Source organism: Girardinichthys multiradiatus, chromosome 21 (assembly GCF_021462225.1).
Source record: "Girardinichthys multiradiatus isolate DD_20200921_A chromosome 21, DD_fGirMul_XY1, whole genome shotgun sequence".
Lineage (NCBI taxonomy): Eukaryota > Metazoa > Chordata > Actinopteri > Cyprinodontiformes > Goodeidae > Girardinichthys > Girardinichthys multiradiatus.
This window is the reverse complement of record NC_061813.1, coordinates 20,651,979-20,679,490: the sequence shown is the minus strand read 5'-3', so window position 1 is coordinate 20,679,490 and position 27,512 is coordinate 20,651,979. Positions and strand designations below refer to the sequence as shown.

The following is a 27,512-nucleotide window of genomic DNA, read 5'->3' as shown; positions in this document are numbered from 1 at the left end:
AATCCAGATTGATTCATACCTTATGATTGTCATTTTCCTGTAGCATGGCTACTGACAGTGTTATTAGTGCAGACCTATAAATTAGAAGGAAATGGATATACTGTGATTATAGTAGTTTTTTTTTTCAATTACAAATTGCAAATAAAAGAGTGCATTTGTATTCAGCCCCCCTTTATTTAGGAACCTTTAAATACAGATCCAGCACAAAGAATTGCCGTCAGAAGCCACCTAATTAGTGAATAGATTCTGCATGTGTGCAATATGTTCCAATTTACACAACCTTGGAGGTAGATTGTATTTCTTGAATATTAATATCTCTGCTCTTGTTTGAACTGAAACAGGAAATAAAACATAGTTTCTCTGGCCCTCTGCTAGGAAGGCCCTCCATTCTAAATAAAACTGTCAGAACGTCTTTTACTGAAAGCCTTCTGCTTCATCTTAAGAAACCGACAATCGAAATCAATTGAACAGTGCTTCTGTTTTAAATCTTAATTTACTTTAATTGTCACTGTTTATAAATTTCATGTTGTTACTGTAACAATAGGTCCTGCACTTAATTTGTCAAATTGTTTGCACTTTACTTATTTTTAATGTTTGTTTTTGTTATCTGTCTTGTCCACAATGACATGCTGCTGAATTTATTGGCTAGGTCACCCTTGTGAAAGCGGTCTTGATCTCAATGGGTTTTTATCTGGTTAAACAAAGGTTTAGTAACAAAAACATTACCAAGTCAACTTATAACCAGGAATAAAAATCAAGTATGCATTAAGAACAAAGGATGCAAATATTTTACACTCTAATGATTATCATATGAAATACTAATAAAATATATTGAATTTGGGGTTGTAACATGTCAAAATGTAAAGTTATGAATACCTTCAATTACTGTGAAGAAAATGTATACACCAAACAGACCAGAGAAAGTAGTTGGAATAATTGCACAAAAGCAAAAACTCAGTAATGTAAATAAAAAAAAATGAAAAGGAAAAAATGTCATTTTCATGATGGTTTCAAACCATAAACCTCTAGAGTGTAAGTCCTGAGATTTAAAAACAATAAATTAACTTCAATGGTTTTTATTACAAGCACTCATTTTGTTTTTCATGTATATTTTGTGAAGGGGCTTTATGCGTTTTCTCTTGACACTATGTTTGATTTAATCACGGCACATTATATTAAGAGAGACGTACAGTACTATACTGTTGGATCAGTCACCTTATTTGTTTTTCTTTTGCTTCTGTGTTTGTGTTTTTTTTTTATTACCATATATCACTTTTAAATTTATAGCCATCCTACCTAAATAGCTTCACATCAACAGTGAGTTCTACTGCTGGATGAGTTAATAACCATCTACCTATAATTAGCATACAGATGAAATACACCCTTCTCCTTTTTAATGAAACCATGTATTTACATATCATTAGTTGGTCTCTATTAAAAATACTCTTCAGGTAGATTATTAATACTCCCTGTTGTTAATTGCTCCACTTTTGAATAAGATTTTTGATTTCTTTAACACCACGTGTCTTTGAAACATACTCTTGCTGAATTTACAGAATAAATTCTCAACGTATTCACCCAGCCTAGATTTATGATAAACTGGTAATAATATAAACCCTGAAAATGACGTGTATTCATCCTAGCAGTCCATCATTTGCATGCGACAACAACAGAGGCAGACACACAAGGGGGCAAAAAAAAGCAGAAAAAAGATGAAAGACATTTTTGTTGAAGGCTGTGAGTTTGTAATTTTCCTGATGTGTGTCGAAGAATGGTCTCCATTTTTTTTCAGGGAGAAACAGTAGTGTGTCAGCAGCCTGATGTGTTTTACTTTAGCGGATCTGTTACCAAGGCCAGGGTCCTCTCATGGCTGCAAGATTAGTTTCTCCTGTGCGGATGTCTTGAGCAGGCATTAGACATGCGACGGTGCTTAGAGCCGACTGTGACAGATGACTACCGTTCCACTACCCTTATTGTCTCTCTGTCATTCTGCAGCAATCCTCCCTCCTTTTCTGGTGGCATCTCTCAGTTTTTCAGTTTTTAGTTGTTTTTTTTTATTATTTGTTTTGCAGCACTAATGGCTTTTATTTTCTTGAAAAGGAATTTTCTTGAAAGGAATAGTTTCCTTTCAAGAAACAAATTTTTCTTGAAGGGAAAGTAGGCAGACAGGAGATGGGGTGAAGAGAGGGGGAAGACATGCAACACAGGTCGCCGCGGCTTTGAATTAAACCAGGGGACAGCCCCGTCTAGGACCGAAGCCTCTGTATACCCTGTCCAAAAATGAGTCAAAAGCCTTAAAATACCTACATTTTTATTGCAGTACCATTATTTAATTTCAAAAAACGTTATAAGTAAAGTTATGTCTTGGGGAAAAAAAAAAAAACAATGATAAGAGATATTATATAAAATTAATATTATATATATATATTATATAAAATAACATGTGCCACAATTATAGACATATAGACTAAATGTTAATATTTTGTACAGCCCCAGTTTCCCAGTTGAATAGATCTTAGTTTGATTCTTTGAAATTTAATGTAGAGAGAAGGACCTTTCACCATTCCGCTTTGTACAATCTCTTCATCCAGAGTCCTCTCTTAAGCACTCTCCTCTTCAGTTTATCAACAAGTTGTCCATGCGATTTAGGTTTTTAAGATCCTTTCATTTCTGTGTTGATTTGGCCATATATTGTGGATAATTGTTATCCTGCAAGACCCAATGACAACAAATGTACAATTTCTTGACAGAGGCCTTTAGATTTTTAAAATTCCTGGTATTTCTGCCATAGGGGTTAATGATGCCATGTAATCTAACTAGTGTCCCAGGGCCTTTGGAAGACAAACAGGCCCACAGCAATACCATCAAATGTGCTAACAAGTGGACATGAAGTACCTACCCACATTTTTGTTTTTGTCCCTGTCCCTGTCCAGACTAATGTGGAGTGTTTCTTGCCAAGTATCAAACAATCCTAGTCAAAGCCCCTGTAGCATTCAGTATACTCCAGATGTTTACATTTATTATAGCAGGACAGGAAAGGCTTTTTCCTAGCATGCCTCTTAAACAACCAGTTGACGTGTAAATAGCATCTAAAGGTGGTTATGAAGATTTGGTGACATCAAGATGCCACTCTTGTTGTCTAAAGAGAAACGCACAGTGACATCAGGGGACATTTTGGGGAAAACCTGGTTTGATCCAGAGAGACGGCATCCATCCTACTTTGGACAGAGCAGCTCTTATTAGGAATTTGGCAGAATTTGTTAGTTCTCCAAAATGCTGAAAACCAAAGGTCCAGACCAGGAAGCAGAGTTGTAGTTAAACATACCTCTCTGCAGCTTCTGTACCAGTACCCACTAATTACCCCCAATTATCTCTGACTGAACAGAAAAACAAAACAATTAAAGGTATTTTACTGAACATAAGACCTCTCTCTTCAAAGATTTTGTTAGTTTATTACTTGGTTTGCGATAATTTGATTGATTTATTTTGTTTTAGAAATCTGGCTGCAGTAGCAAGATTATGTTAGTATAATTAGGTCAACTCTTTCTAATTATTCACATTTTTACATTTCCTTGGAATATTGGGGGAGAAAGAGTATGAACCATTTTTCAGTCAGATTTATCCATTAATCGCAGGCCAGTTAATAGCTACAATTCTTTTGAATATTTAACTCTTAGTTTACTCATCCAAAATGCACTAAAACCACTTCTGTTTGTTGGTTTGTATCATCCACCAGACCCTTACTCCCAATTTTTTGATCAGTTGCCAGATTTCGTATCTGATTCAGTGCTTAATACTGATACGTTCATTATAATGGGGGATTTTAACCATCATGTTGACACTTAAAATAATAGGCTTACTGTAGCCTTCGATGCTTTCTTAAATTTCATTGGCTTTGCTCAAAACATCCACAGACCTACTCACTCCTGTCTTCATACTCTTGTGCTGACATATGACATTGAGTGTGAATAAATAACAGTATTTAATTTAGAGCTCTGTATACTTTAAAGCACAACACTAGGAAATTGCAGAGAAAGTCCTACTTAATCTGAAGAAATAGTCTACTGTTGTATAAAAAAGCCCTTCACCAAGCTAGAGCAGTGCATTTTTCATCACTTATAGAGGAGAATAGAAATAATCCTAGGTTTTATTCTAGTGCAGTTGCAAAACTTAGACAGACTCATATCTCTGTTGAGCCATTAATTCCCTTAGCTCTCAGCAGTAATGCCTTTTTGGGATTCTTTATAAATAAAATTAATTATATTAAAAAGAAAATCATTGGCATCCTCCCGAACATGGTTACTTCATTCTCAGTAAGTGAGGCAGCATTAGAGATAACTTTAGAACCTGATCTGTGTTTGGACTGTTTTGATCCAGTTTAGCTTTTTGAATTAATAAAAATATTAGCTTTATCTAAACCTTGAAATTGTGTACTAGACGCAATCCCAACCAAATTATTTAAGGAAGTGTCCCTTTTGTTTACCACTGCCTTTTTTATCCTAAATGGATTTGTACCGCACGCTTTTAAGGTAGCTTGAGAAAATAGCTGCTAATCAAGTTTGTGAGCATATACACAGTAATGACCTGTATGAATAATTTCAGTCAGGTTTCAGAGCTCATCATAGCACTATAACAGCACTGGTAAAAGTCACTAATATTCCCATGGCTTCAGATAATGGACTGTGTCTGTACTTGTCCTGTTAGATCTTAATCCTTCATTTGATACAGTCGATCACAATATTCTCTTAGAAAAGCTTGAACTTGAATAGGGTTCAAAGGAACAGCGTTAGGCGGATAAAGCTTATTTGGCCAACAAATTTAAGCAACAAAGTTCAGTTTGTTAATGTAATTGTTAAATCCTTTTCATATGCCAGGGTTAGTTTACCAATTGGTAAAAGTATCAGACAGCATGAGGTAGGTTTCCACTGTTATGCTAATGATATTCAGCTATATTTATCCATAAATCCTGAAAAATCCAGTCAGGTAGATTTCAGGCATGTCTTGAAGACATGCCTGTAATCTGTAATAAAAACCTGGATGACTTTAAATTTTCTGCTTTTAAATTCAGACAAGACAGAGGGTGTCGTATTTGGACCCAAGTCTTAATAAATAGTGTTTAGTCAATCACTTAATCTGGATGGCATTAAATTGGCAATACATTGGTACATTGTTGTTATTTTTGTCCATTTAAATAATTTAAATTCCATATAAACGGGTTTCAAGGATTGCTTCTTTTACCACCGGAATATTGCCAAAATTATAAATGTCCTGCCCAGGTGTGACGTAGACAAACTAGTACATGCATTTGTTACTTCAAGGCTGGACTATTGTAATTTTTTACTATCCAAAAGTCCCCAAAATGCAGAAAAAGCCTTCAGCTCAACAAAACACTGCAGCAAGAGTTCTGATGAAAATTAAAAAGGGGATCATATTTCTCATATTTTAGCTTGTAAGGATTATGATTAATTAATATTTTTCAAACATCATAATTAAAAATCATAATTCAGAAAAATAATTTCTTAATCAACAATCATTGCTTAAGAATAGAAATCAGAGATGCACTCTGGTGTTGTGATTATGGGCTCAAAGCAATTAATAATTACAATTAGTTAAATAATATTAATAATTGATCATTAATAACCAAATCCACGCTAAATGTCACTGTTTAATCAGGGAACTTTGGGGGAACTTTGAACTTATTTTGACAGATAAATCACTCTTGCACGAAATAAACACAAACGCTTCTCTTTGTATATGTGAAGATTTATTGACCATATAGCAATACAATTACTATTCTGGTCCAAAAATCTTCACCTAACTAAATATGCACCATTCTACAGAAGGGAGTAAAATGACTATCTAAAAATAATAATAAAAGAAAATATATGCGCATTGAGTGTTTATGAAGATCAAACCAACAGTTTTATGGACAAAATGTGCAATTTGGGTTAACTTGGAAAGTGGAGCAGAACCACTGTAGGGAAGCTTTCTTGGTACGCTGATGGTGGCAATCAGTTGGTAGAACGGGAGGCCGTGCCTCTTTAGCCACTAACAGTTGATTGCCCCAAATCTCAAACAAAGGGTCTATACTGGCCTCACCAAACTATCCATTCAGCTATCCAGCAAGCTAAACACCTCCGCACAATTAATCCAGGACACCCAGTTGAACTTGAGAGTCTTTATAATGTGACCGGTGTGAAACTGAAATACAGACACAGAATTGTAAATACAGGGTGGGTTCAGTACTTCAAATGCATGTATATCTAAACAAAGGTCTTTAACATAAACTGTCTGCCAGTATCATATATAAAGCACAAATGTGACCTTTAAAGTATTTAATGACCTTTAATCAAATAATGTATTTGCAACACAAACATAATCTTCACATACGATACAAATTAGTATGTTTGATAATTCAGGTACACTTAACTGAATAATTCACAGGTCACCTGCTTCACTGAATCCCCTAACAGGCTGCACAATCTTATTATTACAAATACAAATGTCTCAAACTGCAATAATGACACAGAGGAACAGCAGCTATTTTAAGGTGAAAGCCCAAAACAGGGTCATAAAACTCTGAGGCGGGAACTTGCTGGAAAAATTCCAGTAATAAAGCTGGGACAATGGACTGGTCAGGCCACAAGGCTCAGAGCGCAGCTGCTTTGAATGGAAAACCTTTAAAAGTCCAACTTCTAAGTCCTGGCTGATTTGGGATCTGCCAGACAAAAACATGAATGTGCACCTTTCCTGATCACATCCGCAATTCAGCCGGACAGTAAATCAAACAGCTCAGCATACACACTTCAATCAATATTGCATGCAACAAGTTAATACCTTGGACTAACTACTGGTGATTCCAAATCACCTTAAACTATGCCTCATCCTGCCCAGACCTCTAAGTATACCTACGACGCCTGTGAGCTTTTGTCTCTCCAGATAAGCGCCTCTGTTGCATCGTCCTGTGAGACGCTGGAAATGATTGCGAAAACTTTGTTTCCTCAGCTTTTTATAGCTCTGATGACATCGGCTTCCATGTCCATCACTGCGACGAATGGTGAGCTGTGCATGTCGAACTGTGCAGCCCAGACGGTCTATCCAACCAAAATGGCTGACCCCAACAAGCTTCCCTTTATTGGCTCCCTGTTAAATCTAGAATTTAATTTAAAATTCTCCTTACATATATGGCCTTAATAATTAGGCTCCATCAAAAATCCGAGTGAGTGTTCCATACATTCCTAACAGAGCACGTGCTCTCAGACTGCAGCTCCCAGTCTCAGTCCATAAAGCAGTCTACTTTAAGGACTAGGTTTAAAACTTTCTATTTCTGTAGTTATGCTGCTTTAGGCTTATAGTAGGCAGCTGGAGGACATAATGACCACCCTCACTCTGCTACATTCTCCTACTATGTCCTCTCTTCCATCCTATAGACTTCAATACTGCCCCAGAGCTTATCTGTTTAGTTGTGTTTCTCTCCTAGTTAAAGCCACAAAAGGTGCTATTACAGCCCTTAACGTTTTACTCCTGAATCAGTGTTTATCTGTTTTTGTGTCTGTGCTCTGTCTTCTCAAACCCACCGGTTGTGGCTGATGACCACTCATACTGAGCCGGGTCCTGCGGGAGGTCTTTCTTATTGAAAGGAAGTTTTCTGCTCACCTTTCGCTACATGCACACTCAGAATAAGGGATTGCTGCAAAGTCAATGACACTTCCCTTTGGAAATCCATAAAAAACAAATCATAAAAATATTCCACAGCTTAGCAATTATTCCTGAACTGCTTTTAAACAATCTGTATTCTTTTTACTTTTTTTTTCCTCTTCCTACTCAAAAAAGGACACAGATGAACTTATGCCAGCGACTGTCCACTGTTGCTACATACTCATCCAGGAGGAGTGAATGCCGCAATATGTTGGCTTTCTTTAAAAAGAAAACTTTTTAACCAATTTGAATAGGAAACTGTATTTAACTGCATTGTTTCAAAACCTGGATCAATTTGGAATATTTTTACATGACTTCCAATCTGTCTGTCTGTATGATTTGAGTGAATTGACTTTGTTTTAGTAAAATGCCTTGAGATGACGTGTAAAAAAAAAAAACAGAATTGAATTGAGTTATTAACGAGTGTCAGTTGGCACCTTGAACCAAGACAGAATAGATTTTTGGACTTCGACCATGGATAGTATTTTCAAAAGTTTTGATGCTCCCGAATAAAATAGGTTAAAATAGGATTGCCGGGCAGAGTATCGGCCACTGACCAGACACTGTCGTTCTGGTGTTGTTTAGTAGTAAACAATAGGGTAGTATTTTTTTCACAAGCACCTGAGGTCGGTGTGTGTTGCCCTTAACTGTGAGCTTTGAAGGTTTTTTTATTCCCTTACCATCCTGCTCATCGTGCACGTTGGCAAATAATTGCATCCTTGTCCAGCATTGTTTGATTTTAAACTACCGTTAAAATATATTAGCAAACCATGACATGAATATATTCTTGTTGAATATTTTCCATCATCACAACAATCGCCAGTACTCTCTTTCAGCTTTAGCATCTTGGTCACTAATATCTAGATCACATATGATGCAGGCATAAAAGACACTGAAAGTCCAATCAACTGCATAAGTTATAGTCAAGCAGAGTTTGAGTGCATGACATCTCAAATATTATAGGCTACCAAATCATATGCTGAAACCAGTCCTTTGTGATTGCAGTAATGAAATGATGATGAGAATTTGAAATGTTAAGCTACTTTAAACATATCTGAATAATTGCTGTCATGTGGAATAGCTATGTTTGTAGAATTTTTCTGCCTTAGTTGAATTGCATTTTTTATTGTCTTGTTTCTTGTATTTTGAAGAGTTGTCAAAAGAAATTGACCTCTGTATCTTGTCATAGTAGGAACCTCAGTGGAAAAGGAAGTCATGGGTTCCAATTAACCATTTCTAGATACTTTGATCAAAATAAAATGAAAAGTTCGTTCGTTCGTTTGTCATCTTCCGCTTATCCGGGACCGGGTCGCGGGGGCAGCAGACTCAGCAGAGACGCCCAGACGTCCCTCTTTCCAGACAACTCCTCCAATTCCTCCAGGGGGAGCCCAAGGCGTTCCCAGGCCAGCCGAGAGACATAGTCCCTCCAGCGTGTCCTGGGCCGTCCCCTGGGCCTCCTCCCGGTGGGACGTGCCTGGAACACCTCCCGAGGAAGGCGTCCAGGAGGCATAGATGCCCGAGCCACCTCAACTGGCTCCTCTCGATGTGGAGGAGCAGCGGCTCTACTCCGAGCCCCTCCCGGATGGCCGAGTTCCTCACCCTAGCTCTAAGGGAGTGCCCGGCCACCCTACGGAGGAAGCTCGTTTCAGCCGCTTGTATCCAGGATCTCGTTCTTTCGGTCATGACCCAAAGTTCATGGCCATAGGTGAGGGTAGGAACGTAGACCGACCGGTAAATTGAGAGCTTTGCTTTTCGGCTCAGCTCTCTTTTCACCACAACGTACCGGCACAGCGCCCCCATTACTGTGGCAGCCGCACCGATCCGTCTGTCGATCTCCCGCTCCATTCTTCCCTCACTCGTGAACAAGACCCCGAGATACTTAAACTCCTCCACTTGAGGCAGGAACTCCCCTCCAACTTGAAGAGGACAAGCCACCCTTTTCCAGTCAAGAACCATGGCCTCGGACTTGGAGGAGCTGATCCTCATCCCAGCCCCTTCACACTCGGCTGCGAACTGGGGTAAACCCCAACACGAGACGGCTGAGCTGGGGGGCAACAAGCAAACCCACACCAGCCTGCCGCCTCTCCCCGTGGGCCACTCCAGAGTAGAAGAGAGTCCAACCCCTCTCAAGGAGATGGGTTCCAGAGCCCGCGCTGTGCGTGGAGGCGAGCCCGACTATTTCTTGTCGATATCTCTCGACCTCCCGCACAAGCTCAGGCTCCTTCCCCCCCAGCGAGGTGACAGAGCCAGCCTAAGCATCCGGGGATCGGGCCGCTGAGGTCTCCACCTTCGTCCGCCACCCAATCCTCTTTGCACCAGTCCCTCACGGTTCCCCCTGCAGGTGGTGGGCCCACTGGGGGATGGCCTCGCGTCTCTCGTTCGGGCTTGGCCCGGCCGGGTCCCGCGAGGAGCAACCTGGCCACCAGGTGCTCTCCGACGAGTCCCGACCCCAGGCCTGGCTCCAGGGTGGGACCCCGGCTCCGCCGTACCGGGCGACGTCACATGCCTCGATATTTTGTTCTTCATGAGGGATTCTTGAACCACTCTTTGTCTGACCGATCACCTAGAGCCTGTTTGCCATGGGAAACACCCTACCAGGGGTATTTAGGCCCCATACAACATAGCCTCTAGGATCATTTGAGCACTCAAACCCCTCCACCACGTTAAGGTGGCGGTTCAAGGAGGGGTGTCAATGAAAATCAGGGTTACTGTTACATTTATTTTATATAAATTGCTTAAAATGCCAATAAGGGTGCCACTACAGATTTTATTGTTTTCAAAAAATGATTCCCAGTGTGAGATTTTTCCCCTCAGCTTGTGGCTTTCTGTAGAAAAGAAGGTTGTAGTAAGTAAAGGTTATCTGTTATGTCTAACTTAAGTCAGTAAACCATTGCGCTGATCCACCAGACTGCTTTCAAATGGAGCACGCAGCCCATCATGACTCCAAAGCAAGATATCACCAAATACTTTATCAAACGCATCAACTTAATACACTAAAATCATTGCTGCTAGTCAAAAACATGTTTTGACCAAAGCTATCTGTCTGAAATGGTGACTCTGTTCGTACAAGTGTGGCAGAAAGTTTTGACTGGACCATTTATTTAGCTTAATAATAAACATAAGAACCGAACAAGTAGTCCTGGTGCACAGTCTGACTGAAAGAATTGGCTTTTCTATTTCTGTTTCATATGCCTTTAGTTTACTTTCTGATTTGTATCATATCCTTTTTTTTACCTAAACACCACCCGCAGCAGACAGCTAAGATATTTTATCACAAAGTACCTGTTGGTTGGATGTTGGTTCAGAGGAAGGAATTTTACTTTGATGGACAAAGACGAGTTATTTGTACTTTTTTTTACACAATAACATGTACCCTAAATAACATCCAGTATTACTGCCAGCAGTGTCATGAGTTGTTGCATTGTAAAAGATGAAGAGAGGTTGACTTTCCCTTCCTGAAAAATTCCATTCACTTAAACAACAAAGAAAACTCTTTCTTATTTAAAGAGAACCAAAAAACTCTCTGACCTTCAGCTTACTTTTTCCTTTGTCTTTTTTTCTTACAACAAATCAGCTTGCACGTCATTACATATTGAAGTTAGATACTGTTAAAAAATGCCCAGAAGGTACTACACTGCAGTATGTGCATTATTTTATCAGTAAAAAACAATGTTTAAAAAATGCCTTTAAATTGAGGATCTAAAAGAAAATTGTTTATGGTCTATATTTTTGAAAATGGGATTTTGAGAATAATGAGGAATATACTATTACCAGTTTACCTCAAGATTCAATATTCTTTATTGTCATTATGTCACCATTATGAAATTTAGCTGAGACCCAGGTTATAGACATTTGCAAAATTTAAAAACACTTATAAAAAATAGTTCATATGTACATGGAATGTGGCTTGTAGTATTTAGTATTTACATAAAGTGCAGCTTGTGCTGAAAGAGTCTGAGATGGTGGTTTGTTTGATTGTCAGCAGGGATGTTTAGTGTCTGCCTGCAGGGGGACAATTGCCTTAACTGCTTTGGGAAAGAGTCTGTTTGTTTTTTAAGTGATGTTTCTAAATCGTTTCCTGATGGACGTGGGACAAACACTGTGATACTTGGTTTGCACACATGCTAACTATGGCTTTGCCTCTAACCAAAATAACTATCTTCCTATATTTTCTCTTTTATGTTTGTCAAAATTTGGCTGACTCTGTCATCGACAAACATTGATTGTATGCTGAAAAAGTTGGTAAACGATGTCAAAGAAAAACAATCTCCCTCTGTTTTTGAAGAATTAATATTGATGTTATCCCCACCTACTGGTACAGCACTGGTAGTACAGCAAAGTCCTGATGGAGAGACCGTTGCGAACTGCTGCATTGTATATGTACTTTTACTTATCAACAGTTAAAATATGACAATAGCCCGCCCCCCACTTTAATGAAGCACCATAACTAATTAACCGCACAAAACTGATTGTTGGTCTTGCTTAGAAATAGCTTATTGACTTCTTAGGTTAATTAGAAGTGATAACATCTGTTTTACAACTTCCTAAGCTCTTGCTCGCAAGTGTTAGGATTCATTCTGTGTTTTTTACCAAATAGTAGGAGCATTGCTGTTATAGTGCTATGATGAAGAGTGCGGTGGATCAAATACTTGGATTCAGAGAGTATCTGTTCCAGGTGTCTGTTGTAGTATGGGCTGTATATTGAAGCTGCAAAGGTCTGGGATCGGTGGCAGCCCAATACAAATATTGTGCTGTGGGGAGCAAATAATCCCCTGCAGACATCCAGAGCAGACCGAATGATGCCAGCCAGAATGCCCTGATGAGACACAGTAAAATATTTTGATGACTGTACTGGACTCCATGCAGAGTGTCCACCTTGTCGACACCTCTTGTTTAACAATCTGTGTCCAACCCAAATCTTCCGCAGATGTTAATCTCCAAATATCTGAAGCAGCTGACTTGCTCTTTTCTTCTCCTGTGATATAGCTGGAGGGGTGCCTCCCACTCCCCACCTCAACCTCAAATCTGCTCCTTAGTTTTGCTGACGTTGAGCAGATGGTTTTTCTCCTTGCACCTCAATGTCAGGGCTCACACCTCCGTCCTTTAAGCAGACTCTGCTCAGTTTGTGGTTATTGTAGGCAGTGTTTGATCTGTGCATGCATTCATGTCAGTTATGTAATTCCAGAAAACGATCATGTCGTCATCATAGAGAATGAGTTCTCACTCTTCTCCACATAGTCACACATACAATATGTTGATCATGTAGATTAGTCAATGAACTCCTAATCTGCTGTTGTACAGTGTAGGAATCTTGAAAACCATCCTTAATTTTAGTCCTGTTTGTTTTGATTTTGTACTGTGTAACCTGTCAGATGAGGGAGCATGTTTCTGATTAAAATCTTATGAGTCGTACATTAGTCTTGTTCCATTGAAGCTGAAAAGTTACAATAGAGCAAACTCCACGTGTCACCTTGCCGCAGGAACTTAGACTCTGCATGCACTCAAATAGTGATGCAGAAAATGGCTAAATGGGTTTATCATGCTGGTTTGCAGCCAGGTTCGTTTATCATTCCGTTTACCAACTTGGACACAAATTAGAAAATTGATTAGTCCCAAAGTATTTTTCACAGAGAATAATTGATCAATAGGATTAATTTCACTTTAATTTGGCCTAAAACTAGAAGTGATTTTTGATGTATTCTTCATTATGTCACACCTGAGTGCTTTTCTTGAAAATAATGCTCATACGTCTCAAGTTTCAACACAGAGTATTAGCAATGAATCTTGTGAAAACATTCAGGTGTTCAGATTAATGCATGAATGGTTTTGCAATCAAATTTCTATGGAAGTATGCAAAGAGCCCAATGAGAAAGGTTACCTGAGGTTATACCCATTATCTTTGTTCAAGGCTTTAGGTTTTTTTGATCCATTTAAGATAGGCCCGCTTTGTTGTTAAGAGAACATGAAGTAGGTTGAAGTCAGTCAATTTAGTTTTCATGAATAGAAAATAAATTCAGAAAGTTACAACACTGCTGAGAAAAAATGTTACCTGAAAACTGTTTTTTAAGTTTAGATAATAAATCGATTACATTATGAAAAGCAGGAGTGTTTAACACATTGAAATCAATTAATTAGACAGGACAAAAGTTTAAAATGCAGCTCCAAGTTTAAAAAAGTTATTATAATTCTAACTTGTTTTTATTTTAAACAAGGAAATTTGTGGTGCTTATTTAATAATTGAATAAATCAGATTTATCAATGCAGACAAATCAGATTTGTATAACTGCCATTCCATAGTGTCTCAGGAACCTCTTCTTCACTCAGAAGGGGAACATCTTATCTCATATTAATAAACTGTATTTTCGTAGGAGTCATAGGCAGCAAATCAATGACAAAACATTGATTCTGGGAAGTGACCGATATCACGAAAACGCACAGATACACACATTGGATCAGATCAGTTCTCCCTGGCCACCTCTGCAGTTTGTAGCAATGTTTTAATTATGATTGGGTTTGTTTGTAATTATAAACACTCTGAGACGCCCATATCTAAAATATTAAGTCAAATGTTGACCATATTAAAATGACATTTGATTTAAAGTCAACAATGTTGACTCAGCGATTGAAAGAAATTTGACTTAATTATAATTAGGTCTAGAGGATTTTTCTCTTGTAAGCTTAACTATTACAAGTACAGGTATTACTGTTGTGACAACATCAACTTTTTAAAGTTGCATTTCACAACTTTAATTCTCCATAACAAACGTTGGTTACGTACTGTAACCCCAGATTCTATGAGTATAGACGCAGCCCTTTAAGGCTATCGCTAGTGGGTTTATCGCTTCGCGCGCAGCGCAGCACTGAAAACTTTAGTCCACGCCCACCTGCTGTGTGGGCCCCACCACGGTCCGTATAAATTACGGTGAGACCGGACAAACGGCTCCCAAATAGCTTTTTCTTCAGCCATTCAGGGACCAGTGAGGCCCAGAGCTTAAAGGGCTGCGCCTATACTCATAGAATCTGGGGTTACAGTACGTAACCAACATTCTATTTTGTATAGGCTTCGCCCTTTAAGGCTATCGCTAGTGGGTTAAAGGCGAAGCAGGATGTAGTCTATGCCTCACTGGGTCCATCCAGACCACAACTGAACATCTGCTCGCCTAATGACACAAAAAATCAGCCTTCTGAATGCGTAATCACGCACTCCAAGCGTCTTGCGCATCACAATGAGCAGAGAAAATATCTGGTCAGGGAAAGGCTGAGATAACAGACCTGCTGCTGTAATTGGAAAACGAAGGTTACGAACTGTAACAGTGTAACGATGAGCAGAGCAAGTCAAAAATCTCCATGAGGGAACGTGGAGACAGATCAGCAGCTGGATCATGCGTAATGATGCAGCAGAACAACCTCGTGTGCCACAGACAACACAGCAGAGGAGAATAACCTCTGTTCACATGGGGGCTTAATGAAATACAGCCGCAGTGACAATAACATCATAAGTCACGAACAGTGGCTGATAATAATATTACGGCACCCTGCGTCTGCATGCAGGAAGGGTGACTCAATAATAATGCAACGAAATAACAGTCATTCTGTCAGAACCCTGAGAACAGAATGAGTCATGGAGAAACCTGACACATCTCACAGGTAGAAACGAATAAATGAGCATGGAGATGACCATGAGGCTGCTGTGCAGATGTCCTCCACTGTCATTACTCCATGCAGAGCTGTGGAGGATTAAATCCCCCTGATTGAATGAGCTCTGAGATTCTCTGGATGATCCAATCCAGAGGAAATATCAGCCTGTGAAATAGCCTCACACAGCTCCAATGTGAGAGGCGCTGGACAGATAGAGGACATCCTGCAGAGTTTTCTCTGTAATGCACGAACAGACGCTGGGAGCGGCGCAGTGCAGCCGTGCGCGCTACGTAACATGAAAGATGAGAGGTGGCCTCCTCTTCGGAGTTATGAGGAGGAGGATAAAAGCCATCCAGAGTTATCACTCTCAATCTGAACGAACTCGTGATGCTTTTAGGTGTAAAAGCAGGGTTAGGACGCAGCACAGCTGAGCTGCCGTCGGCTCGTATTCTGAGACATGAAGGAGCGACAGAGAGCGCAGATAAATCGCTCACTCTCTTTGCAGATGTCAGAGCTAACAGCAGGGCCGTTTTAAAAGACAGAAGTTTTAGTGGAGCGTGATCTAAGGGCTCAAATGAGGATTTAACCAGTGCGCGCAGGACGAGCGCTAAATCCCACTGAGGGACTAGGGGGCGTGACACGGGTCTGTGTCTACGTACACCCCGCAGAAAACGCTTCATCAGCGGGTGGTTAAAAACCGTTCTGTCACCAAAACCCTCATGACAGGAGGAAATAGCTGCAGCATAAGTATTAATGGTGCTGAAAGCTAAATGTCTGTTCATCAGCTGCTGGAGGAATGACAGCACGCAGCCTAATGGACATGAAATGGGCTCCACGCCTTTCTCCACTTTGATGCGTATGACGCTGTGGTAGAGGGGGCTCGTGCGCCCTTAATCGTGCGCACCACATCGTGCAGGAGACCCAGCCTTTCTAAGCGCTCCCGTTCAGCGGCCAGACCCAGAGACGTTGACCTAACTCTGGGACGCTCCTGATCGCCCCTCCCGCCTGGAGAAGTGCATCCTCTCTCCACGGCAGCTGCCATGGGCGACCTGACACCAGCTGCTGCAGGCTCAGAAATCATGGTGCGCTTTTGCGCTCGGGGGCTACGAGAATCACTGAGAGCTGTTCCTCTCGGATTCGATCCAGGAGCCGCAGGATCAGCGGAACTGGTGGAAAGGCATAAAGGAGCGTTTTCGGCCACGGGCTGTGAGCAAAGGCATCCACTCCTAACGGTGGATCCTCCCGTGGGCTCAGTGAGAACCACAACTGGCATTGTGCGTTCTCCCGTGTGGCGAAAAGATCCACTGCTGCTTTCCCAAATCTGCTCCAGATCTGAACAATCAGCTCGGGGTGGAGACTCCAGTCCCCGAGACGAGGACCACCTCTGGAGATGATGTCCGCTCCTCTGTTAAGGACGCCGATGATGTACACTGCTCTGATGGAGAGCAGGTTCATGCGCGCCCAGCACAGCAGCCGCCTGGAAATGTTTAGCAGCTGAGCCGAGCGCAAACCTCCCTGGCAATTTATGTACGCTGCTGCCACTCTGTTGTCTGTGTGGATCAGAACATGCTGATCCCGCAGCAGAGGAGCAAAATGCTGTGTCACCTTCCACACTGTGAGAAGCTCCAGCACGTTTATGTGGAGAGACACGTGGTCTGGCCACTGTGCTCCCACCGCCTGAGACTGACACGTTCCTCCCCATCCCGATAGGGATGCATCTGTGAACACTGAGACGTGTGACGCCGGTCTGCTGAGGGGAACTCCCTCTGACAGGATGTGGGGATTTCCCCAGTGGGCCAGTTCGGGTCCCACTGAAGGAGGGACTGAGATCATCCGCCTCTTCTGACGCACAGGATCTATGCGCAGGCGGATGAACCATCTCTGAAGACGTCTCATATGAAGCAGACCCAGCGGAACAACCACGTGAGCCGCTGACATCATTCCCAGTAATCGCAAAAGTGACAGACCTGTCACTAAGCTGTGGGGTTTGACACGGAGGAGAAGCGCTGGCAGCGCGTCTGTTCTCAGCTGTGAGAGCCGGGCTCTCATTGTGGTTGAGTTTAACTCCACTCCCAGATAAACGATCATCCAGGATGGGAAAATAGAACTTTTTTGCCAGTTTATTGAAAACCCCAGAACTGTCAGATGTGTAGCCAGCTTCTTTGTCTGTATCGCTGCTTCCTCTCTGGATCGAGCCAGCAAAAGCAGGTCGTCCAGATAAAAAAGGATTCTCATCCCTGCCGAGCACAGCGGCTGCAACGCCGTCTCCACACATTTGGAGAACGTGCGTGGGGTGAGAGAGTAACCGAACGGCAGGCGGTTGTATTGATATGAGATCCCCTGATAAGCGAAACGCAGATATTTGCGGTGTTTCGGGATGATGGGGATGTGAAAATAAGCATCCTTCAGATCTATGGAGGTGAACCAGTCGTTCTGGTGAACGTTCTCCATCACCTGTCTGACTGTCAGCATGTGGAAACGTCTCTCCATGATCGCTTTGTTGAACAAGGACAGATCGAGAATCGGTCTCATACCTCCTGTTTTCTTGGGAACCAGAAAATATCGAGAATAAAACCCCAGGGTTCCTCCGCGAGGAACCCTGGAAATGACGTTTTTTATCAGGAGTTCCTGCAGTTCTGACATGAGAACGGAGCTCTGCTCCGGGGAGGACAGAACTATCTCCAAAATCCCTCTGAACGGTGGGGGCGGAGACAGGAACTGCAGCGTGTAACTTCTGCTGATCAGTCTGTCCATCCACCTGTCCAGGGAACATACGTGCCGCCACTCTGAGTAGTGCTCTGAGAGCGGCCGCGCATTTATCTGTGGTGCCATGGTGCTCATGGATACGAGCCAGGCTAGAGCCCCTACCGCTGTTACCCGACTCGGATTCTGATCGGAGGTAACCCATGGGGGGCTCGGATCAAAAGGGCTGTAAACCAGCCTCACCAGGGGGATATACACCCAGGCTCGCAGCACGGTGTTGAGCGGGGGCATCACTGATGCGCCGCTTCGTAGGGAGCTGCTGTTGTGCATCCTCTGTGATCTCACCCACTGACAGCTGGGGAGGTAACTCCCTCTTAAAATCCTCAGGGATGGAGGAGGAGAGCCGAAGCCACATCTGTCGCTGTAGCAAGGTCTGCCAGACAGCGATGCGGGAGAAGCTCACAGCCGACGCCGCACAGAGGTTGAGGATGGTCTCTGCGAGATTGCAGAATACCTCCACATCCTCCGGAGGCAGCTCCATCTCCCGAGCCTTCTTGGAGGTGGCGTAGGCCAGGAAGGCGGTGTTGTTGGTCGCCGCAGCGACCTGAGCGGCACATTGGTGGGAGTGATCAGTCAGTCTGGTCGTGATCTGATCACTGGGGGAGGGGGGCAAGGCCGTCGTCCGACGCGCCGGGCCGACCTAACCCCAAAAACTGCCGACAGACTGGGCTCCAGAGCAGAAACTGGGAGAAACCCCTGATCCGTCAGGGACTCCACCCTCGTGATGGGTGTGAAAGTGGAGACCGGTGCCTTTAGCTGAAGCGGCTCTGCCGCTGCTCCCGACAGGTAAGCAGTTACCGCCGGAAAACGGGGCCAAACCGGATCTCGGCGAGTTGAATGAGCTCGGGCAAATTTTCCCGCCAGGTCATCAGTCGGGAGCTGGGCTAAAGGCGTGGGAACAGGGACACCTTTAGCCTCAGCTACCTTCGCGATGATGTCCGGCAGCGCGCTAACAAGTGCGCCCATCGCTGGAAAGGGGGTGGTTTCCGACATCGGGAAGCCCTGAGCCTGGACTGATTTTGTATCTGCCTCCGCGTCCTCCGTCCAGAGGAAGGGAGTGGAGATATCAGTCGCTGTCTCTGGGGCAACACCAAAGATGTCCAATGCCTCATCGAGGGAGCATTGGTCCGCTACGGGGAATTCCCCTTCTAGCGGGGAGAAAATGGCTAGCCGCCGTTGCTTCTCTTCCAGAGGCAGACGCCTGCAGGAAGGGCAGGTGGACTGCGGGGTCAAGGCCAGGCTTGCATGATCAGGACCGAGGCAGCCCTCACAGATGGCATGCAGGTCATAACTCATGATGTAGCCGGTGTTACAAGCCGGGCAGAGGCGGATAGTGCCGACGCTAGCCATGGTTCTTCTTGAATCAGTGCTCTTAAGCTGTCGCTGAAGAAAAATGGGGAGCCGTTTGTCCGGTCTCACCGTAATTTATACGGACCGGGGTGGGGCCCACACAGCTGGTGGGCGTGGACTAAAGTTTTCAGTGCTGCGCTGCGCGCGAAGGGATAAACCCACTAGCGATAGCCTTAAATGGCAAAGCCTATACAAAATAGAACTACTGGATGTCTTCATATTAGAGGAGTGTGTACGGCCTGGCAGTTTTCCTTTGAAATGCAACTGCCACGAGATCTACCATTACAAAGCTACAGTACATTCAATGTTTGTTAATACTGTGTAAAATAATTCTACCTAAAGTTTATTACTGAGGTTGGAATGGGTAGTTGTAGTATATGGGACTCCTTACTTAGTAATACAATTCAGTATAGCCAATGTAGCTTGTGACTGCATAAAAATAAAGAGATGTTCACATAAAGTGGTCAATGACCAGGTTATGTCTATTTCTGTGCATGTACACTGAGCCCTCATGAATTACTATACAGCTGTGTTTTATTTTGTACTGTGGAAAACCTTATTTAGGTAAAATCTCCTGGCAGAGCTTCTTTGGACAACACAGAAAATACTGTCATAATGTCCATCCACAGGGAGACATTGATGATCTCAAAGGTAAAATACATTAGGAGGACAAGTAATGGCAAGCCAACATGTGGTTTAGAATGTGAGACAGCTTGGAAGAGAAGATTTGTTTTCTCTCTGTGTAATCTTTTATTACTCTTGTGTTGATAAAACTTGATGGCAGATCTCTCCTTTCCACTGAAAGTAGTGATTATTGGTACTTCTCTGTCTCTCACTTCTGCTTGTTTAAAAAGCAGAGATGGTTTACAGATGTCATTTCATCTTGGTGTCTGTCTCTGTTTTTTTTATATTAGAAGGCTACATTAGGTTGCAGAGTATTTCGTATCGGTGTGGCCTCATCCAATCCACCTTTCTACACAAAAAGGTTTATGAATTTGTTTGGTCTTTTTTTTTTCCTTTTTACCTTTGAGCTGGGTTTGATGTTTAGTAGGTGGGTGGGGGGGACTTGTTTTGATGTTGCACTATGTCCTTCGTTTTTGCTTTTCCTCAAGCTAGCTCATCGGCAGAGTGAGGATTAATTCCCTCTGGCTGTGTTGTGGCTCTTGAGTGGATCAATAGATCCAGTTGCTACCTATTACAAAGAAAGGGCTTTATGCTGTTTGTTTTGGCAGGGCGAGGGCAACCTTAACAATATGTAAAGTACATCAGAGCAACTTTAAAGTGGAGCTGCCAAATTTTGAGCAGAGCCTGAGGTGAGACAGAGATGTAGTTGTGGTCTGTGATGAGAAAGAAATGGGGCGAATGGATGAAGCCAAAATAGCACTGTATCTCACTCAAAAGAGGAAAGAACAAACAACACCAGATTTGTCTCAAATCAACAAATGCATAAATTAAAAAACTACCCAAAAGAAGAAAATCAGCTTATGAGCATTCAAGTTCATACATGAACATATAAATGTTATGAGACTGTTAAATACAGGATCAGACAGATTGTTGATGCTTCTGATTTTAAATCCTGCGACCTTGAGTGTGGTCGTTGAAGCAAGCGCCTCTGCCTATCACTGTATCAGTGTACTGTCTCACATAATACAGCTGGCTGCTGTTTTGGCCTCTAGAAACGTATTTAATCCCCCTTTTAATAAGGCAACTTTTTCCACCCTATCAAAAATAGGTTTTACACCTTTTAAGGTGTGAACTTTAAGCAGCAACATGTTATAAGTATGCAATGATATCAAGTGTGGAAAGATATTTGAAATGCTAATTAAGTTCCTAAAACCCACACGTTAGAGTAACATTAAAACACCAACTTAATCATTAATTTGATAAACAGCCTTCATGTTTTTCAGTTCCTTTCAGTATGCAGGCAAATGATTGGATTCAGGGTGAGTACTGCACAGCGGGGAGAACAAGTATTTGAAACACTGCCGATTTCGCAGGTTTTCCCACTTCCAAAGCATGAAGAGGTCTTTAATTTTCATCATAGGTTCTCTTCAATTGTAAGTGACTGAATCTAAAACAAAAATCCAATCCAATCACGTTGTGTGATTTTTAAGTGATTAATTTGCATTTTATTGCATGACATAAGTATTTGATCACCTGACAAGTAAGAATCTCACAGGCCTGTTCGTTCTTCTTTAAGAAGTCCTCCTGTTCTCCACTCATTACCTGTATTAACTGCACCTGTTTAAGCTTGTTATCTGTCCACACACTCAATCAAACAAACTCCAACCTCTCCACAATGGCCAAGACCAGAGAGCTGTGTTACGAAATCAGGGATAAAATAGTAGATCTGCACAAGGCTGGGATGGACTACAGGAAAACACCAAGCAGCTTGGTGAGAAGGCAACAACTGTTGGTGCAATCATAAGAAAATGGAAGAAGTTGAAGATGATGCTCAATCTCCCTCGGTCTGGGGCTCCATGCAAGATCTCACCTCGTGGGGCATCATTGATCATGAGGAAGGTGAGGGATCAGCCCAGAACTACACGGCAGGGCATAGTCAATGACCTGAAGAGAGCTGGGACTAAGGGTCTTCTTTAAGACCATTAGTAACACACTACGCCGGCATGGAGTAAATCTTGCAGCGCATGCAAGGTCCCCCTGCTCAAGCCAACCCATGTCCACGCCCATCTGAAGTTTGCCATTGACCATCTGGATGATCCAGGGGAGGAATGAGAGGAGGTGATGTGGTGTGCTGAGACAAAAATAGAGCTTTTTGATCTAAACTCCACTGGCCGTGGCGAGTGGAGTTTAGACGGAGAAGATCTGTATGGAGGAGTGGTCCAAAATCCATGCTACAATGTGTGCAAACCTCGTCAAGAACTACAGGAAACATCTGATATCTAATGGCAAACAAAGGTTTCTGTACCAAATATTAAGTTTTGTTTTTCTGATGTATGAAATACTTATGTCATGCAATAAAATGAAAATGAATTGCTTAAAAACCACACAATGTGATGTTCTAGATTTTTGTTTTAGGTTCTGTCACTCACAGTCGAAAGAGTTTATCAGAAGAAAGATTAGGGCATGAGCTTGGCTTCAGCTAAAATTGGAACAGTTAGTCCATGAGGGATTACTGATGTATTGTCTTTGTATTCTGAAGTTTGATTTTCCAAGTTGGAAATACTACAAAATGCCTTTACAAATCCATTGTGTTTTGACTCACAACTAGAACATATGGAACCCAGGTGTTAAGTCATTCTCACCTCCAAGCATCTTATGCATCTTAAGGGCGCCTTTGAAAGTGCTGCTGGGCGTCTCGTCAATTAATGTGCACCAGCTGACATCTTTAACACTCATTAGATGTCATGAAGAAGTGTGCAGAAACATATTCCTTATCAGAAGCATTGTCACTTTTTAAATTAATAGTTTATAATAGAATTGCTGAGCGCCATGTCTTGGAGCGACAGCCACTGACCAGATGTAATGGGGGCGTGTGGTGCCAAAGATGTGTGTTGCCCTTTAAACTGTCATGACCTTTCCATTGGACAGGTGTTTATAAAAAAAAACTATTATTATTACGCCAGAACCAGAGGAAGGAGAGAGTGTGTTACTTTGCTTCACATCTTTCTTTTCTCAACATGAAGATGTATGATCATTGATGGCACACCGCCTCCAGCTTAAATTTCCTGTTTAAATAACTATCTGCTTCTGTGTAAATAACCACAGAATGCAAACATGATGATGGTTTAAAGGTTCAGAAAAGAGAGCTTGAAATAGCTTTTTTTAAATTAAGTTATTTTAAGATGACAAAAGCTTACTTTGCTCTGCGCCCCCAGAGACTACCTGTTAGTTTCATCCTATAGGGCCAACAAATCTGGGTTTTTACTAAGTGAAGACATCAACAGATCATCTGTCCCTCTAAGGTAAAGTCTGTGCAAGTATAGTGAGCCAGGACTAGCATTCATGTTACTGCTATGATATGGCTAGGAGTCTGGTTACCTGTATTTATTCAGATAAATTAAATTTTAGAGATTGTGTGCATATATGAGAAAACGGTTCATGAATCACTCCATTGTCTGTAGAGTGGTGGTCCAGTCTTTCAGGTCCCAGAGGGCTTGATAAAGAGCATAGGTCAAAGTGGCAGTTTGGACTGTCCGTTCCACTGCCTCCTCGGAATCGATAAAAAGCAGAGGCCCCTGGTGTCCTCAATGTGCTTGTCAGCGCTCAAGACAGCGTAATGCTTGGCCTGTGGTGGCCTGTGCACCGGCAAGGTCAACCGCAGTTATAAAGAGGTCGAGGATTTGCAGCAGGGTAAACACAGCGTCCTCTCCCTGAGAATACAAAGCAGGGGCACCGTGGTAACTGTCAGTGAAAAGAGCACACTGACGAAACAGCAACTCTATGTTGGAGGATGACGAAAGTAGTTGAGACAGAAAGAGTAGAGTAGGTCAATAATGGCAAAGAAAGAAAGGGGAAATAAGGAAGCTAGGTGAGACATTGACTGTATGTAATAAATGAAAGATTAAAAAGGCTGTGAAATTATATTCCACTTACCCAAAAAAAAACAGCACGGGTGCAAAGTGTGAAGATGCTTTGTAAAAACAGACCTATTTGCACCAGGGAAGTTTGGTGGACAGAGGAAACCATCAGAGAAGTACATTGACAGTAATACTCTGCTCACTAGAGGGATTTCTCATTTAGTGAAACAGATGTGTTCTCTCTTTTCATTCAAAGCTATCCCTCTCTGATCATCCTGATATCTGCCTCTGTAAACTAGGCCCATTTTTACAGAGCTGATTAATGCATGCAGTAATTACAGTTTAATTGAAACTATGTTTTCAGATTTCATCTAAGAGCTAACTGCTTGACTTTTTCCATATGAGAGTACTCTAATTAGTCAGCTGATGTTGTCTGATAAGCGTGCATGTCTGTGTAGGATCTTTAGAAAATAAATGTAAAGAAATACATGATAGCTTACATTTTAGCTTTTTTGACACCAAGTATATCAAGAAAGAACATATACAGCCCTGCGTGTAGTGAACAGCATGGTGGTGGTGGGTGGGGGGATGAGAGCATGCTCAATTGGGTTTAATTAGGCTGATGAGAGCAGAGGTGATGCACTGTCATGGTGTAGTTTCTGTGAGAGTGTGCACCCTCTGGGACTTTGCTGTTGACTGTTGACTCAAGCTGGAATACGTTAGAGAGTAATGTTGTGGAGGATATGCAAACACAAAGTTGGTGTGCCAAAATAAGTACTGAACAGCTATATTTATTTATTTGTTTTTTTTTTACTTTAACTAAAAGTAGTTTTGCATAAAATAAATATTATGCAGTGAAGGTTTATCATATGCTAGGTGCAAAGAGGAAACAGATTTTAAAGTAGATAAATTCATAAATAGATTTCAAACAGACTTTTATGTTTCTTTCTTTTTTCTTTCCATCCATTGAATGACAGACCACAGTTCAAATCTTGTAATTTTTCTGTTTATCCTTAATTTCGTTCTGTCTTAGGTGCCAGACAATAATTTACGATAGTTACAATAATTTTGATTGGTCTTGTTTAAAGGTTTTTCAGCCTTTCTAATAGTACTTTAAGGTTTTATATTTTGGCTTCATTATGCTCATATTCAGTTAATTTCTTGCACATTACCAAAATATGGTGCAGTTTATGCTTTCCTCCAGTTAATGTTTTCTATCCTTAAGGTAGGTAGGGCAGACGCCTAAGGTTTTTTTCGCTGAGAAAGTAAAAAGATTTTTCATTTCTAGAGCCTGGTGACAGGAGTTGTAGCCTATCCTTGCTGCATGGCCCACAGATGCATTGGGTTGTCATCACAGAAGAATTGGCTATGTTAGCCCCATACAAAGACCTCAGTTTCATAATACACACCCGGCTGGCAGCAGTACAAGAAACGTTTTGTTACACTTTTGAGACTGCAGCTGCTATGTGCTTCCTGGCTTACCACTGGTTTTGCTTCATCCAAAGAGCTTTTTTTTAATTATTGAGAAGAGTATAAATAATAGAAGACGCAGTATTGTTTCAGATATACACCAAAAACAGATTTTCTTTTTTAATTAGTACATGATACCATTTATTAATGCCAGTACCAATTTAATCACAGATAAACTGTTTGTTTTAATGAAAATAACTTATAAATTTGCAAGGGATATGAAGAATTCCAGGCTTAACTTTCTCAATATATACAAACATGAGCAAATCTCACAAATTTGCAATTTTGCAGTAACATCCTTGTCTGAAATGAGGTTTTCCATTTTTGCCAAACGATTTTATAAATGCTGGCATTATTGGGCCCATACTCTGTTATTTTTAAATAATTGTAAGGATCAAACACTGTTGACAAAACTATTTGCTACATTATTTGTGCATTTTATCGATTTGTAAAAAATTGAAAACATTCATATAATTGCTCTTTCAAAAAGCTCTATAACAACTCAAACAGCTAACCTTATGAGTTTTCAATTAAAACACAATTTTTCTGTCATGTAAACTGTCTACAATGGGTATTAAAAGCAGATGGATTTTCTAGAGTCATACATAATTTAGGAAAAGACACTACTATAATTTCTAGGAAAAAATGGTTGGGATTCTCTTACTTTACTAGAGGAAAAGTCAGAATCATTTATTTGTCACAAGCCAAAAATGGTATTGTGAGTGATTGAAGCAGCGAAAGCAAATTGACACTGTCCAAGAATTTGCAGTGTCTCATTGTAAGTCTTGTATGCATCTCTGTACCTCACAGGTGAAGTGCTTCGTCTGGGGAGAATCTCTGGCCACACTGTGAATGGTGGCTGGTCATCCTGGAGTTCCTGGTCTCAGTGCAGCAGAGACTGCAGCCGGGGAATTCGGAGCCGAAAGAGGACCTGCAACAGCCCGGAGCCGCGGTACGGAGGTCAGACTTGCCTGGGCCCGGCACAGGAGTTTCAGGAGTGTAACATCACTCCCTGTCCAGGTAGGACATTATGAAATATACAGTACGGCGATTTGTAAAAGTATTTATATTCCTTTAACTTTTTCACATTTTGTCACATCATAACCACAATCACAAAGTAGCACAAAATCATGCATTGGAAGAGAAATGATAAAAATGACAAATGGTTTTTAAATGTTTTACAAATAAATATAATTCCATTGTAGCTCTGGTTGTATTTTTTGGGGTCACTGTCCTGCTTGAAGGTGAACCTCATTTTCAGTCTCAAGTCTTGTGCAGGTTTTCTTCCAAGGTTGCCTTGTATCCAGCTCCATCCATTCTTCAAACAACTTTGACCAATTATCCTATCTCTCAAGAAGAAATGCATCCACCCTCCACCATGTTTTGTATCAAACCTCTGTGGCATTCACAGAACCGCTAATCCCATAAATACATTATATCTGGATTTGTTCTCTTGTTTTTTTGAAGATGTTTTACCTTTCCTTTAAGGGATCTTTCCATATAAATACTTTGGGTTACCAGGTTCTATATTATTGGGAATCTACATCCAGTATTCTCAGAATATTTATACTGAGATTAAATTACACATTAGTGGTGTACAGAATGGTAAATGGACTGAACTTATATAGCGCCTTTCCAGTTATGCTGACCACTTAAAGTGCTTTACACTAAAACCACATTCACCCAATCGCACACATTCATACACCAACACGCAGATCAGTCGGCAACTTGACATTAAGTGCCTGCTGAAAACTAAGGGTGATAGAGCTTTTGCAACAGTAGCTCCCCGACTCTGGAACTCTATCCCCTTGTGTATAAGGACTGCGGATTCGGTGGTGTCTTTTAAAAAACAGCAAAAAACTCATCTTTTTAGGCTTGCGTTTGGTTAGTTTATTTTTGATTTTATCTTATCTTCTTTTATTTTACATATATAAATATATTATTCCAATTGTAATTTGGTTTTGGGGTTGTGAAGCACTTTGTGATCTGTGTCTTGAGAGGTGCTATATAAATAAAATTTTACTTACTTACTTACTTAGCATTGACATGTGGTAAGAGGAAGAGGAATTGAACCCTCAACTTTCAAATTGCAAGACAACTACTCTCCCCACT

The 27,512-nt window shown here is 41.4% G+C and overlaps 1 protein-coding gene across 2 annotated transcripts in view; it reads left to right on the top strand.

Annotated features, from left to right (window-relative positions):
• Positions 1 to 27,512, top strand: part of sema5a (sema domain, seven thrombospondin repeats (type 1 and type 1-like), transmembrane domain (TM) and short cytoplasmic domain, (semaphorin) 5A) — a 242,647-nt gene that overhangs the window by 193,317 nt on the left and 21,818 nt on the right. For both annotated transcript variants that reach the window (XR_007035752.1, XM_047349930.1), the window contains exon 17: positions 26,211 to 26,420. Coding sequence is in view for 1 of the 2 variants with exons in the window: in XM_047349930.1 (XP_047205886.1) it covers positions 26,211 to 26,420 (210 nt within the window). In the remaining variant the exon portion in view is untranslated. The remainder of the gene's footprint in view (positions 1 to 26,210; positions 26,421 to 27,512) is intronic.